The 15,436-nt window shown below is 34.0% G+C and overlaps 1 protein-coding gene across 1 annotated transcript; it reads left to right on the forward strand.

The window, feature by feature from the left end:
- The first annotated feature begins 2,042 nt into the window (after positions 1-2,042).
- Positions 2,043-12,341, forward strand: LOC107159036 (MKI67 FHA domain-interacting nucleolar phosphoprotein-like). The gene is given in 3 exon segments (XM_048785792.1): positions 2,043-2,153; positions 2,156-2,935; positions 12,273-12,341. Coding segments are annotated over 3 exon segments (960 nt in total).
- The last annotated feature ends 3,095 nt before the right edge of the window (positions 12,342-15,436 follow it).

Here is a 15,436-nt window from a genome sequence, read left to right on the forward strand (position 1 = left end):
GACCTGAACAGACACTTCTCAGAGGAGGACATACAATCAATCAACAAGTACATGAAAAAATGCTCACCATCTCTAGCAGTCAGAGAAATGCAAATCAAAACCACCCTAAGATACCATCTCACTCCAGTAAGATTGGCAGCCATTATGAAGTCAAACAACAACAAGTGCTGGAGAGGATGTGGGGAAAAGGGTACTCTTGTACATTGCTGGTGGGACTGCAAACTGGTGCGGCCAATCTGGAAAGCAGTATGGAGATTCCTGGGAAAGCTGGGAATGGAACCACCATTTGACCCAGCTATTGCCCTTCTTGGACTTTTCCCTGAAGACCTTAAAAGAGCGTACTACAGGGATACTGCTACATCGATGTTCATAGCAGCACAATTCACAATTGCTAGAATGTGGAACCAACCCAGATGCCCTTCAATAGATGAATGGATAAAAAAAATGTGGCATTTATACACCATGGAGTATTACACAGCACTAAAAAATGAGAAAATCATAGAATTTGCAGGGAAATGGATGGCACTAGAGCAGATGATGCTTAGTGAAGCTAGCCAATCCCTAAAAAACAAATACCAAATGTCTTCTTTGATATAATGAGAGCAACTAAGAACAGAGCAGGGAGGAAGAGCAGGAAGAAAAGATTAACATTAAACAGATACATGAGGTGGGATGGAAAGGGAGAGAAAAGGGAAATTGCAAGGTAATGGAGGGAGACCCTCATTGTTATACAAAATTACATATAAGAGGTTGTGAGGGGAATGGGAAAATAAACAAGGAGAAATATGAATTACAGTGGATGGGATAGAGAGAGAAGATGGGAGGGGAGGGAGGGGGGATGGTAGAGGATAGGAAAGGTAGCAGAATACAACAGTTACTAATATGGCATTATGTAAAAATGTGGATGTGTAACCGATGTGATTCTGCAATCTGTATTTGGGGTAAAATTGGGAGTTCATAACCAACTTGAATCTAATGTATGAAATATGATATGTCAAGAGCTTTATAATGTTTTGAACAACCAATAAAAAAAATTTAAAAAAAAAACAAAAAAAAAACCACTTGATCCCAATGTGTGAGTTAATGTACTAATTAGGTTAGGCTCTTATAACCAAATCTTTTGACATCTCAACTTTCTTCCACTGTCTTAGCAAGGGACTTTTAGGAATTTCATATCTAAACCATAACAGGTATAGATTTGATATTAGTATGAAAGGCCAAAGGTTAGCCATTACATTACTTTTAGATGCTCTAGTAATGAATACCATATTAAAGATAACAGGGCAGCATAGATGTTATTATGGAGACTATATTAGTATTAAAGGTCACAGGGCACATATTACATCAGTTTTAGATAACAGCATGCCTATTATATGAGTGTTAAAGGCCATATTACAGATATTATATTAATATAAGATGCCATACTATGAATAACAAATTAATATTAATTGCCATATGGCAACTATCATATTACAATTAATACTCTATTATGGATATTATAATAGTATTAAAGGTCAGGGAAACTATTGTGTCAATTTAGATTCTCTAGTATGGATAACATATTAGCATTAAAGATAATAAGGCAGCTATTATATTAATTTTACAGCCCACAGGATGAATATAAAAAACTTAAATGCCACAGGGCAGCTATTATATCAGTTTTAGGTGCTATATATTGGTATCACATTAGTAGTCATTTTAAATACTCAAATATGGATATCATATTAATATTGAAGACCATAGGAAAACTATTGTGTCAGTTTTAGATGATGATATAATAAGAATATCATATTAGTATTAAAGACCACAGCTCAGATATTTTATTAGTTTTAGATTCAGTAGCATGGATATTCCATTAATATTCAAAGCCACATAGAAGCTAGTGTATCAGTTTTATATAATAGGGAGCTATTATATTAACAAGTAATATTAGTCTTGAAGCCAAAGTTCAGCTACTATAATAGTTTAAGATGTTATGTTATTAATATTAGTTTAATTTCCAGGAGCGCGCCACGTGGAGGTGTGTTGCTGCGGGTCTCAACATGGTGGGGTCTCCGTTCGTTGTCCCACCCAGGCCGATTCTTTCACTGAACCCACAGGAAGACGTCCAGTTTCAGAAGGAAGTGCAGCACGTGAGCTAGCGAGTAACCCAGCAAAAAAAAAGCAAGAAAAACTTATTCCTGGAGTAATTTTTGTGGGCCTTCTGTCTCCAGCACTTTATGAAACCCAAATCAAAGCATATTTCTCCCAGTTTGGCACTATTATAAGATTTAAACTATCCAGAAGTAAAAAGATTGGAAATAGAAGAGGCTATGCCTTTGTGGAGAATAAGTCTGAAGATGTTGCCAAGATAGTTGCTGAAACAATGAATAACTACCTTTTTGGTGAAAGACTCTTGGTGTGTCATTTTATGCCACCAGAAAAAGTACACAAAAAACTTTTTAAAGAGTGGAATGCTCCATTTCGTCAGCCATCGTATCCAGCCATGAAGCGGTATAATCGGAATCTGACATTTTTTCAAAAACGCAAATGGAAGAGCAATTTAAAAAGAAAGAAAAATTTCTCAGGAAAAAAAATAGCAGCAAAAGGAATTAATTATGATTTTTCTTCATTGGTTTTATCATCCAGTAAGACCAAAGATCCTTCAGATAAACCTACAAAGAAGAAAAAGTCTTCAGGCATACCAAAGAAGAAGAAGAAGTGGGTTTCTAAAGGCACTGCTGCCACTCCTGAGAAGTCTATAGATAGCCAGGGCCCTACACCAGTTTGTACACCAACAATGTTAGAGAAACTAAAATCTGAAGTGGCGGGAATGGATGATGATGAAGATAATGAAACAGTTTTCAAGCAGGCCGTATACGGTGCAGAAGGAGCAGTAGAGACTCCAACACCTAAACAGTCAGGGAAGAAAAGACAAAGACAAAGACAAAAACCAGTGATTCTGAACTTATTATATGAATATATATCTTCTGACAAAATGTGATGTTTTTTTTTTTCTTACAGTGGCTGACTATATTTTACAAAGTACAATGAAATGTAACCATCAATAGACTCAAAAGAGAAAACATGCTGTTTGGAAAGCAATCAGTACTTTGGCCTTTTTGCCCCTGTTGAAGTACCGGGGTACATCAGAGCTTGCAGTGGTTGGGCTCACACTGCCTTTGCCCTGGTCTCAGTTTTCCTATCCCCTCTTTATTTTGCCCATGTTAAAGGGTAACTGTTAACTGTACATTTAACAACTAATCTGAAGCTATTTTTATTGCCACCAAATAAAGACAGTCAATCCTGAAAAAAAAATATTAACTTAATTCAAAGGCCACTGGGCAGCTTCTATGTTAGTTTAGATGTTATACAATGGAAATATATATTAGTAAGAAAGCCTGTAGTGCAGCTCTTCTATTACTGTTGGATACCACACTACAGAAATTATATAAATATTAAAGGCCACAGGGCAGGTATTATATCAATTTTATATGCAATAGTATGAATATTATCATAGTTAGAAAACCAAAAAAGGACCTATTATATTAGTTTTAGATGCTATATTTAGATATCATATATGTATAAAATTCCACAGGGCAGCTAATATATTAATATAAGATGCTATAATATGGATATTACATCAATGTTAAAAGCCATGGGCAGGTATTATATTGATTTGGATACTATAATATGGATATCATTTTACTGTTAAAGTATTATAGTGTGGCTATCTTATAATTATAATATTAATTTTAGATACTATAGTATGTATATTAACATAATATCCACAAGGCAGATATTAGTTTTACATGGTATATTATGGGAATAAGTATAGGTCACAGAACACACATTTTATCAGTTTTTGATAGTATAGTAGGAATGTTATATTAGTATTAAAGGCCACAGCATAGCTTTTATATCAAATTGATATGTTACAATAGTTTTAAATACTAATTTATGAACGTTATATTATTATTAAAGTCCACAAGACAGTTATTATATTAGTTTTAGATACTATTGTATGGATATTATATTCATATTTAAGGCCACAGGACAGATTATATTTGCTTTAGAACTCACAGCATGAATATAATTGAATGCAAAAATCAGCTATTGTGGGCTGGGGATGTGGCTCAAGAGGTAACATTCTCGCCTGGCATGCACGGGGCGCTGGGTTCAATCCTCAGCACCACATAAAAATAAAATAAAGATGTTGTGTCCACCAAAAACTAAAAAATAAATATTAAAAAAATTCTCTCTCTCTCTCTCTCTCTCTCTTTCACTCACTCTCTTTACAAAAAAAAATCAGCTATTGTATTAGTATTACTTGCCTCAGGCCAGTATTATATTCATTTCAGATGCCATGGTATTGATATCACATTCATGTCAAAGCCTCAGCACAGCTATTGCATTAGTTGTAGATGCTATCTTATGGGCATCATATTAGCATGAATGCAACATTGAAACAATTACATTGGTTCTGGGAGCCACACTGTTAATATCATATTAATGTTAAAGGCCACAGAAAATTATTATATTGGTTTTTCAGGCCACAGTTTGGATAATATGTTAATAATAAAGGAAACAAGTCAGTGATTTAATTAATTTGAGCTGCAGTAGGATCTACATCATATGAACACTAAAGTTCACAGGACAGCCTATATATCAGTATCAGATGCTCTACTAAAGATGCTATATTAATGTTAAAAGCCACAGGGCACTAATAAAATCAATTTTCAATGCTATTGTGTGGAATATCATGTTAGTATTAAAGATCATGGGGTAGCTCTTATATTAATTTTAGATGTCATAGTATGGATATTATATTAAAATTGAAGGTCACAGGGCATCTGTTACATTAATTTTAAAATCTATAATATCTATATTATATAAATTATAAATATTAGAAGAAAGCTATTATATTATTATCAGATACTATAGTATTATATTGGTTTTAGATTATATAATATGGATATTATATTGGTATGAAAGGCCATATTTTATTAGTTTTATTTTATTAGTTTTAGAATCTATAATATAGACAATATATTAATTATAATCACCACAGGGCAGCTATTATAGTAGTTTTGAATATAAGACTGATCACAAGTTCAAGATCAGCCTCAGCAATTTAGTGAGGCCCTAAGCAACTTAGTGAGACCCTGTTTCAAATTTTTTTAAAAAGGGGGGTTGGGGTTGTTCTGTGGCAGAGCACTTGCCTTGCAAATGTGAGGCACTGGGTTTGATCCTAGCACCACATAAAAACAAATAAAGGTATTGTATTAAATCCAAAACTTCAGTTATTATATTAGTCCATATACAACTAAAAATTTTTTTAAATGGTGGGGGGTGGGGGGCTGGGGATGTAGCTCAGTAAAAAAAAGTGACTGGGAAGCCATTAGCAGCTTTTATATCAGTTTTAGAAAATATAGTTGGGTATCATAATTATATTAAAGGTTACTGGGCAGTTATTGTATTAGTGATATATTCTACACTATGAATATCATACTAGCATTAAACACCATCATGTAGTTATTTTATTATTTTCAGGTGCTATGGTATGAATACTATATTAGTACTAAAGGCCTCAGGACAGCTCTTATGCCAGTTTTAGATGCTATATATGGATATCACATTAGAACCAAAAGCCACAGAGCAGCTATTATATCAGTTTTCAATGCAATATTATGTTTAATTTAACATATGATACAAAAGGCCGCAGAACAGTTATATCAATTTTTGATACTATAGGATGGACATAATAATAGTATTAAACACAACAGGGCAGCTATTATATTACTTTTAGATGCTGCAATATAGATATCATATAAGCTATGAAGGCCACATGGCAGATACTATATCAGTTTTATTTTTATTTTTTATTTTTTTGGTACCAGGGATTGAACTCAGGGGGACATGACCACTGAGTCACATCCCAGCCCTATTTTATATTTTATTTAGAGTCTCACTGAGTTGCTTAGCACCTCACTTTTGCTGAATGAAGCTGGCTTTGAAATTATGATCCTCCTGTCTCAGCCTCCTGAGCCACTGGGATTACAGGCATGTGTCACTGCGCCTGGGCCTATATCAGTTTTAAATGCTATATCATGGATATCATTTTAACATCAGAGGCCACAGAGCAGCTGTCATATCAATTTTAAATGCTATATTAGTCTTAAAGGACACAGAGCAGCCACTTTATCAGTTTTTGATGTTCTATTATGGATATCATATCAGTATTGAAGGCCATGGAGCAGGAATTATAGCAATCTTAGATGTAACAGTATGGATATTGAATTAGTATTAAAAGCTTTGGGGCAGTTATTATATTGACTTGAAATGCCATTATTTTATTTTATTAATTAATGGAATCATTTTATTATAAAAGGCTACAATGCAGCTATTTTAATAGTTTTGGAAGACAGAGCATGGATATTATATTAACATTAAAGGCCAAAGGGAAGCTAGTATATTAATTTTACATGCTGTTCTGTATATCATAATAATATTAAAACCACAGGCAGTTATTATATTAGCTTAAGATGCAATAGGATGGATATTATATCAATATTAAAAGCCACAGGGCATGTATTATATTTCTTTCAGATGTTATACTATAGATATTATATTAATATTAAGGGTTACAGGGAAGCTAAGTAATAAGTTTTAGATACTATGGATATGATGTTAGTATTAAAGACAACAGGGCAGGGGCTGAGGTTGTGGCTCAGTGATAGAGCACTTTCCTAGCAAGTGTAGGGCCCTGGGTTTAACCCTCAGCACCGCATAAAAATAAATAAATAAAATAAAACAACAGGACAACTGTTATATTATTTACAATGACAAAGTATGGACACTACATTAAAACTATAGGCCACAGGGCTGCTATTTTATTAGTTTTAAATGCTGTAGTATGGATATCATAAAAGAATTGAAGGTCACAGAGCAGGTATTGTATTCATTTTAGATGCTGTAGTATGGATTTCATATAGTATTAAAAGGCCACAGGGCAACTATCATTTAAGTTTTAGGGGGCACAGTGTTGATATTACTAAAGACCATAGGGCAGCTAGTATATTAGCATTAGATGCTATATGTGGATATTGTATTAATATGAAAGGCCACAGGAGAGCTATAATATTACCTAAAGAGGCCACAGTATGGTTATAATATTAACAATAGTGTCACAGGCAGCTCCTACAGTACTTTAAGATGATGTAGTGGGGCTGGGGCTGGGACTCAGTGGTAGAGCACTCATCTAGCATGGGTGAGGCATTGGATTTGATCCTCAGCACCACATAAAAATAAATAAAATAAAGCCATTGTGCCCAACTACAACTAAAAAAATACATATTTTAAAAAAGATGATGTAGTATACACACTGAATTAGTATTAAAGCCCAGCCAGGCAGTGGCACATGCCTATAATTCCAGTGAGTTAGGAAGCTAAGGCAGGAGGATTACAAGTTCAAGACCAGCCTCAGCCACTTAGTGAGTCCCCAAGTAATTTATCAAGACCCTGTGTCAAAATAAATTTTAAAAAATCTAAAAAGGGCTGGGGATAGGGTTAAATGCCCCTAGTTTCAATTTCTAGTACCAAAAGCAATGTATTAAATCCAAAACTTCAGTTATTATATTAGTTCTATATGCTATACTATGTATATCCTATTAGTATTAAGCTATTATAGTCACTTTAGGTACTATAGTTTGGATATCATATTACTATTAAATGCCAGAGCTATAGGCATTTAGTTAAATTATATTAACTTTAGATGCTATATTATGGATATCATAATAGTATCAAAATCCACAGGGCAGCTATTATATTACTTTTAGAAGACATAGTATAGAGATTTTATTAAATTTAAGGCTAAAGGTCATAGGGCTGATATTATATCCATTTTAAATGTTGTATTATTGATATCATATTATATGGATATCATAATCAAGGCCATAGAGTATCTATTATACTAATTTAAGATGCTATAATAAGGATGTCATGTTGGTATTAAAAGATACAGGGCAGGGGCTGGGATTGTGGCTCAGCAGTAGAGCACTTGTCTAGCATGTGTGAGGCCCTGGGTTCAATCTTCAGCACCACATAAAAAAATAAATAAACAAAATGAAGGTATTGTGTCCAACTACTTCTATTATATCAGTTTTAGATGCAATCATATGGGTATTACATTAGTGGCTACAGGGCAGATATTATATTAGCTTGAGATGCTATACCATGGATATTAATTTAGTATAAAAGACTACAGGGCATCTATTATATCAGTTTTGTGCCAATAACCACCCATTCCTGAGTCACCATGCCATTCAGCACCCACCACGTCACCAAAGCAGCCCTTCTTAAGCTGAAGCTTGTAGACTCACACTGCTGCTTTCTTCCTCTCCTTTTCTGTATTCTTCCTCTCCCTTTCTGCTCTCTTCCTCTCCTTTTCTTCCCCTTCAGGCAGCTCCCCAATAAAAACTCTTGGTTGAATTTCCATCTCAAGTGAGTCACTTGCCTTTCATTGGATATAGTTTGGATATTTTATTAACATTAGAGGTCACAGGGAAGTTATTATATTAATTTTAAATGCTGTGTATGAGTAATGTAATAGTATTTAAACCTCAGGGCAGTTATTATATTAGTTATACTTGCTATAGTATGAATATTACATCAATATTAAAGCCTCAGAGCAGCTATTATATTAATGTAGATGCTGTAGTATGGATATTATACTAATATGAAAGGCTAGAGGAGAGCTATACAATCCTATTCTACAGCCACAGTATGCATATATTAATACTAAATGCCACAGAGAAATTTTTACAGTACTGCAAAATGCTACAGTAAACATACTACATTAGTATTACAGGCTAAAGTTTAGTTATTATATTAGTTTTAGATACTAAAATATATTTATATAGTTTTATGGATATCATAATAGTGTTGGCAGCTATTATATCAGATTCAGATGCTACATTATGGAGAATTTATAAATATTAATGGCCAAAGGGCAGCTATCTTATCAGTTTTAGATACCAAAACAAGTCATCAAATTAGTACTAATGGCTGCAGGACAACAATTATATTAATATTAGTATTAAGACCACAGGGGAGATATTATATCCATTTTAGATGATAGAGTGTGTGTATATATATAGTATCAAGGCTACAGGGCAGCTATTATATCAGTTTTAGATGCTACACTAAGCAGTTTTAGATGTTCTACTAGTATGATATCATATTAGTATTAAAGGCATCATGGCAACTATTTTAGGTGATGCAGTATGTATATTATTTAGTGTTAAGACTACAGTACAGCTATTATATTAATTCAGATACCACAGTATGATATTATACTAATATTAAAGGTCACAGGGCAGCTATTTTATCAGCTTAAGATGACATAATATAAATATCATGTTAGTATTACATATATTATATCATTAAAGGCCACAGGGCAGCTCTTATATTAGCTTTGGAAACTATAGGATGGATATTTTGTTAGTTTTTAAGATCTCAGAGCAGCCATTATATCAGTTTTAGATGTTCTAGCATGGATATCTTATTAGTATTAAAGGCCCAGGTTAAGAATTATGTCACTTTTAGATGTTCAAATATGCATAACATGTTAGTATTAAAGTCAACATGACAGTTGATATATTAATTTCAATAGTATACCATAAATATCATTAGTTTAATGGCTAAAAAGCAGATATTATACTAGCTTAATGTACTATAATAAAAATATCATGCTAATATTTTTAAATTTTTTTATTAGTTATTGATGCACCTTTATTCATTTATTTGTTTATATGTGGACCTTTATTCATTTATTTTTGTTTATATGAGAATCAAACCCAGTGCTTCACACATGCTAGGCAAGCACCCTACCACTGAGACACAACCCCAGCTAGAATGCTAATGTTAAAGGCCACAGAGTACCTGTTTATCAGTTTTAGATTCTATATAATGTATATTAAATATTAAAATCCGCCAGAGAGTTATTATATTGCTTTCACAGGTTGTAGAAAATGTGTCACATTCATATTAAAGGTCACAGGATATCTATTACATTGGTTTTAGAGGCCATAATATGGATATCATATTAGTTTTAAAAGCTACAGGGGAGTTATTATATTAGTTTTAGATGCCATAGTATGGATATCACATTAGATTTAAAGGCCACAGCCCAGCTACTATATTCATTTTAGGTATTATAGTTTGGATATCATATTAGTATTAAAGGCCTCTAATGGCTCTGATATCTGTTTTTGATGCTATAATATGAAAATTGTATTAATAGTAAATGCCACAGAGCAGCTATTTTATCAGTTTTCCATGCCATATTATGGAGATCATATCAATAACAAAGGTCACAGGACAGCTATCATATTAGATTTAGAGGTCATAATATAGATGATATATTAATAGTGAAGTTTGGGCTGGGGTTATGGCTCAGCAGTAGCGCACTTGCCTGGCATGCATGAGGCACTAGGTTTGAGTCTCAGCACCACATAAAATAAATAAAGGTCAATCAAAGAATATTTTTTTAAATAGTGAAGTCTATAGGGAAGCTATTATATTAGTTTTACATGTTATCACAAGGTAATTATATTAATATTAAAGGGCAGAGGGAAGCTATAGGATGGATATAATATCTGTATTGGAAGGCCACAGGACAGCTTTTAAAATAATTTCAGGGACCATAATTTTTATATCATATTAATATTAAAGGATACAGGGCAGGGGCTGGGGTTGTGACTCAGTGGTAGAGCACTTGCCTGGCATGCATAATGCAATGGGTTTGATCCTCAGTATCACATAAAAATAAATTTAAAAAATAAAAGTATGTGTTCATCTGTAACTTTAAAAAATATTTTTAAAAGGCCACAGGGCTGGCTGGGGTGTGGCTTGGTGGTAGAGTGCTTGCCTAGCACATGTGAGGCACTGGATTTGATCATCAGCACCACACAAAAATAAACAAATTATGGGCTGGGTTTGTGGCTCAGCGGTAGAGCACTCACTTAACACATGTGAGGCTCTGGGTTCAATCCTCAGTTCCACCTAAAATAAATAAATACATACATAAATAAATAAAGGTATCATGTCCATCTACAACTAAAAAAAATTTAAAGGCCACAGGGCATGTATTACATTAGTTTTAGATGCTAAATTATGGATATTATGTTAATATAAAAGGTCACAGAGCACCTATTTTATTAGATTTAAATGTTATCCTATGGATGTCATTAGTATTAAAGACCACAGGGCAACTATTATAATATTTTAAGTACCAGAGAGCATAACATGTTAGTATTGAAGGCCACAGAAAGCTATTATATTAGATTTAGAGTCCACTGTATGGATATTACCTTAGTATGTAAGGCCATAGTGTCACTATAGTATCAGTTTCTGATGCTGTATTGTGTATTTTATATTAAAATTAAAGGCCACAGTGCAGCTATTATATCAGTTTTAGAGGCTGTTGTATAGATGCATATTTGAATTAAAGAGCAGAGGTCAGCTACTATATTAGCATTAGGTGCTATAGTATAAACATTATTTTAGTATTAGAGGCAAAAGTACATGAATTAGTTTAAGATGCTATATGTGGATATTACATTAATATAAAAAAACACAGAAGATCTATTATATTAGATGAGACAGTATGTATGTTACATTAGTGTGAAAGGCTATCAGACAGCTACTATGTTAGATTGGGATGTTTTGATACAGATATCACATTACTGTAAAAGACCAAAAAGCAGTTATTATATTAGAACTAAATGCTATAGTGTGCATATTATATTAGCATTAGAGACCAAAGGTCAACTATTACATTTGTTTTGAATATATTTTGGATATTATATTAATATGAAAGACCACAAGACAGCTAATATATTAGCTGTTATATTAAAGGTTTCAGGGCAGTTACTATATGTTTTATGTGCTTGAGTATGAAAATTACATAAGTATTAAAGGCCACAGCTCAGATATTATATTAGTTTTAGATGCAATGTTATGGATATCATATTAAGATTATAATATATTACAAGATCACAAGGCAGCTTTTATATTAGTATTGGATGCTATAGTATAACTATAATATTCATATAAAGACCACAGGTCAATCATTATAATTATTTTCAATGTTTTAGTATGGATATTATAATAGTTTTAAAGCCACAAGGATGTCATTATATTAGTTATAGAGGGTATAGTATAAATATCTTTAGTATTAAAACCACTGGGTATGGGAGACCACTCTGAATGATTCGTATCTTCCATTCTAGAATGGAGAAGCCTTGACCATCACTGCATCTCATAGTGACCTGGATATTTCCCTGGTCCCAGAAGTTTGAGGATGTGTCTTCAGACATAGGTGTGTCGCCCTATAGCCCCTTGGGTCAAATTACACTTACCTGTCCTTTGTAACCCGGCCCCTTCTGAACTTTTCTGGATGGAACTTTCTAAGAATAAGGGTCCCCCCAATAAAAGCCCACTTCTGAATGTGCTCACTCTCTCTCATGACTTTTCCTTACTCTCCCATTTGGGGAGCTTGAGGCCAAGAGTGGAGGAGACATCCTGAAGCTTGTTTAAAGGTAAAGTGTGTGTCTGTATTTTATTTAGTGTCCCTGGAAATTCACATGAGTGACCTTGAGTTCAGCTGCAGCAACTGGATACCTATTGTATTAGTTTTAGATGCTATAGTATGGATATTATTATTATTAAATACCACAAGGCATCTATTATAATATTTTAGGTACCATAGTGCATATCATATTAGCATTGAAGTCCACAGGAAACTATTATATTAATTTTAGAGGCCTCAGTATAAATATTATATTAGTATCAAATGCCACAAGGCAGCTATAATATCAGTTTTACATGCTATATTATGGGTTTTATATTACTATTAAAGGCCAAAGGGCAGCTATTATGCCAGTTTTTGATGCTATAGTATGAATACAATATTAGTATTAGCAGGCCAAAGAACAGCTATTACATTAGTTTGAGAGGTCACAGTATTAATATTATATTAATGTTAAAGGCTACAGAGCAATTATTACACTCGTTTTACATGCTATGATGTAAATATCATAATTGTTTAGGTTACAGGGCTGCTAGTTTATTAGCTTTATATGCTATAGTAAGGATATTACATTAGTAGTAAATTTCAAAGGGCAGGTGTTATATTGGAATTAGATTTCATCATGTAGATATTACATTAGTATTAAAGTCCACAGGGCAGCTGTTATAGTAGTTTAAGGCCATGCATGTATATTATATTAGTATTAAACATCAAAGATCAGCTATTATATTAGTTTCAGATTGTATATTATAAATACCACATTATTATGAAAAACCACAGGAAAGCTATTACATCAGGTTTAGATGCTATACTATGGAGATTTTTTACCACTAAAGTCCACTGGGCAGATATTAAATAAGTCTTAGATGCTATAATATGGATGTTTCACTAACAAAAGTGTTAATATTATATTAATGTTAGAGGCCACAATGTAGATATTGTATTAGTATTACAGACCACAGTTTGGACATTACATTAATATTGAAAATCACAGGGCAGTCATTATATTGCTATGAGGGCACAGTGTACATATTTCATTACTGTTAGAGAGCATGATTCTGATATTATATTAGCATCTAAGGCCACCATATGAATATTATATTACTGTTAGAGGTCATAGTATGGATATTACATTAATATTAGAGGCCACAGTATGGACATTATGCTAATGTTAAAGATGATAGGGCTGAATGTAATATAGCTATGGGTACTATATTACTATCAGAGGCCACATGTGGACATGTTAGTATCAAAAGCCACTATGGATAATGCATTAGCATTAGAGGCTGCATATAAATAACATGTTAGGGCTGGGGATGTGGCTCAAGCGGTAGCGTGCTCGCCTGGCATGTGTGCGGCCCGGGTTCGATCCTCAGCACCACATACAAACAAATATGTTGTGTCCGCCGAAAACTAAAAAAATAAATATTTAAAAAATTCTCTAAAAAAAATTTTTTTAAAAAAAATAAATAACATGTTAGCACTATCACATCGCCATATCAGTAGCATGTTACCACCAAGTCTGGGAAGGTGACACGCCCTCTGGTGGTGGCTGGGACTCAATTCAGGACACTGCAGTTCAGAGGTGCACTCCTGGCATTCCTGGGAAATAGATGAACTTCAGTACTGTACTGTATCCAGATTATTCAAGGCCAATTTTGGAAATTCAAACAGAAATGAAACCCATTAAACACTATTTGTCAAAAAGTGGTGATTGAACAAGCTTTTGGAAACTATATTCAGTGAAATGAATGTATATGTAAACCAAAATTTCCACAAAAATTGACTCATAATCTTCATAACTAAAATTTGAAAAAAAATTAAACAGAAACAGAAGAAAATCCATGTAATCTTAGAGAGTGGTAACAGTGTGTGTGTGTGTGTGTGTGTGTGTGTGTGTGTGTGTTCATTCTGGAACTGGAGATCAAATGCAGGGCTGTACACATGTTAGACAACCTCAGCTACATAAAACCTCAGCTACATCCTTAGCCCTTGGTGATGAGTTTTAACACACAATACTAAAAGTAAATTGACAGAAGAAAATATTGATAGCATGGACTTTATGAAATTAAATTTTTACCAAGTGTGGTGTTGCATGCCAAGAATCCCAACTACTCAAAAGGCTGAGGCAGGGAGATTACAAATTTAAGGCCAGCCTGGGAGATTTTTAAAGGGATGGGGTATAGCTCAGTGGTAGAGCACTTGCCTGGCATATGTGAGGCCCTGGGTTCAATCCCCAGCATCACATGAAAAAATTAAATTTTATACTCTGTGAAAGAGAGAACAAAAAGAAAAGCTATAGACTGAGATAACTATTTGCAATATGCAATTCTCTTGTGCCTCTTGTGAAGAAGCATATCAGATAACTAAGGCAGACAAAGCCATCGAGGAGGTGAAGCTAACTCCCTGATCCTTAAGTGTGGGCCCTGTATAATGACTTCCTCCAGAAAACACAATGTGGACATGCATAGAACATTAACTCCACATAGAGAAACTTGAAAGGCACTACCTCAGCCAGGTGAGCACAGTAAGTATTAACATGCCATTCACCTTGAGGGTCTGAAATGACAAAGTAGCTGTCCACCTCTGTGACCTGCTTCCCTAAGACTCACAGCCCCAGGCTAAACAAGAGAAAAACAAGGAAACAAGAAAGGCACTCCCCCAGCCAGCTGAGCACACTCAGTACTAATATGACATTCACCTTGAGGGCTTGAGATGACAGAGCAGCTCTCCACCTCTGTGACTGCTTCCCCCAGACACATGGCTTAAGTCTAAATGTGAGGAAAAACAGGTAAACCCCAAAGTAGAACAATCTAAAAGATACCTGACAGGTCCTCCCCATGGTGCCGAGGTCACTGGAACAAG

This window comes from Marmota marmota, unplaced genomic scaffold, assembly GCF_001458135.2.
Source record: "Marmota marmota marmota unplaced genomic scaffold, marMar, whole genome shotgun sequence".
Taxonomy (NCBI): domain Eukaryota; kingdom Metazoa; phylum Chordata; class Mammalia; order Rodentia; family Sciuridae; genus Marmota; species Marmota marmota.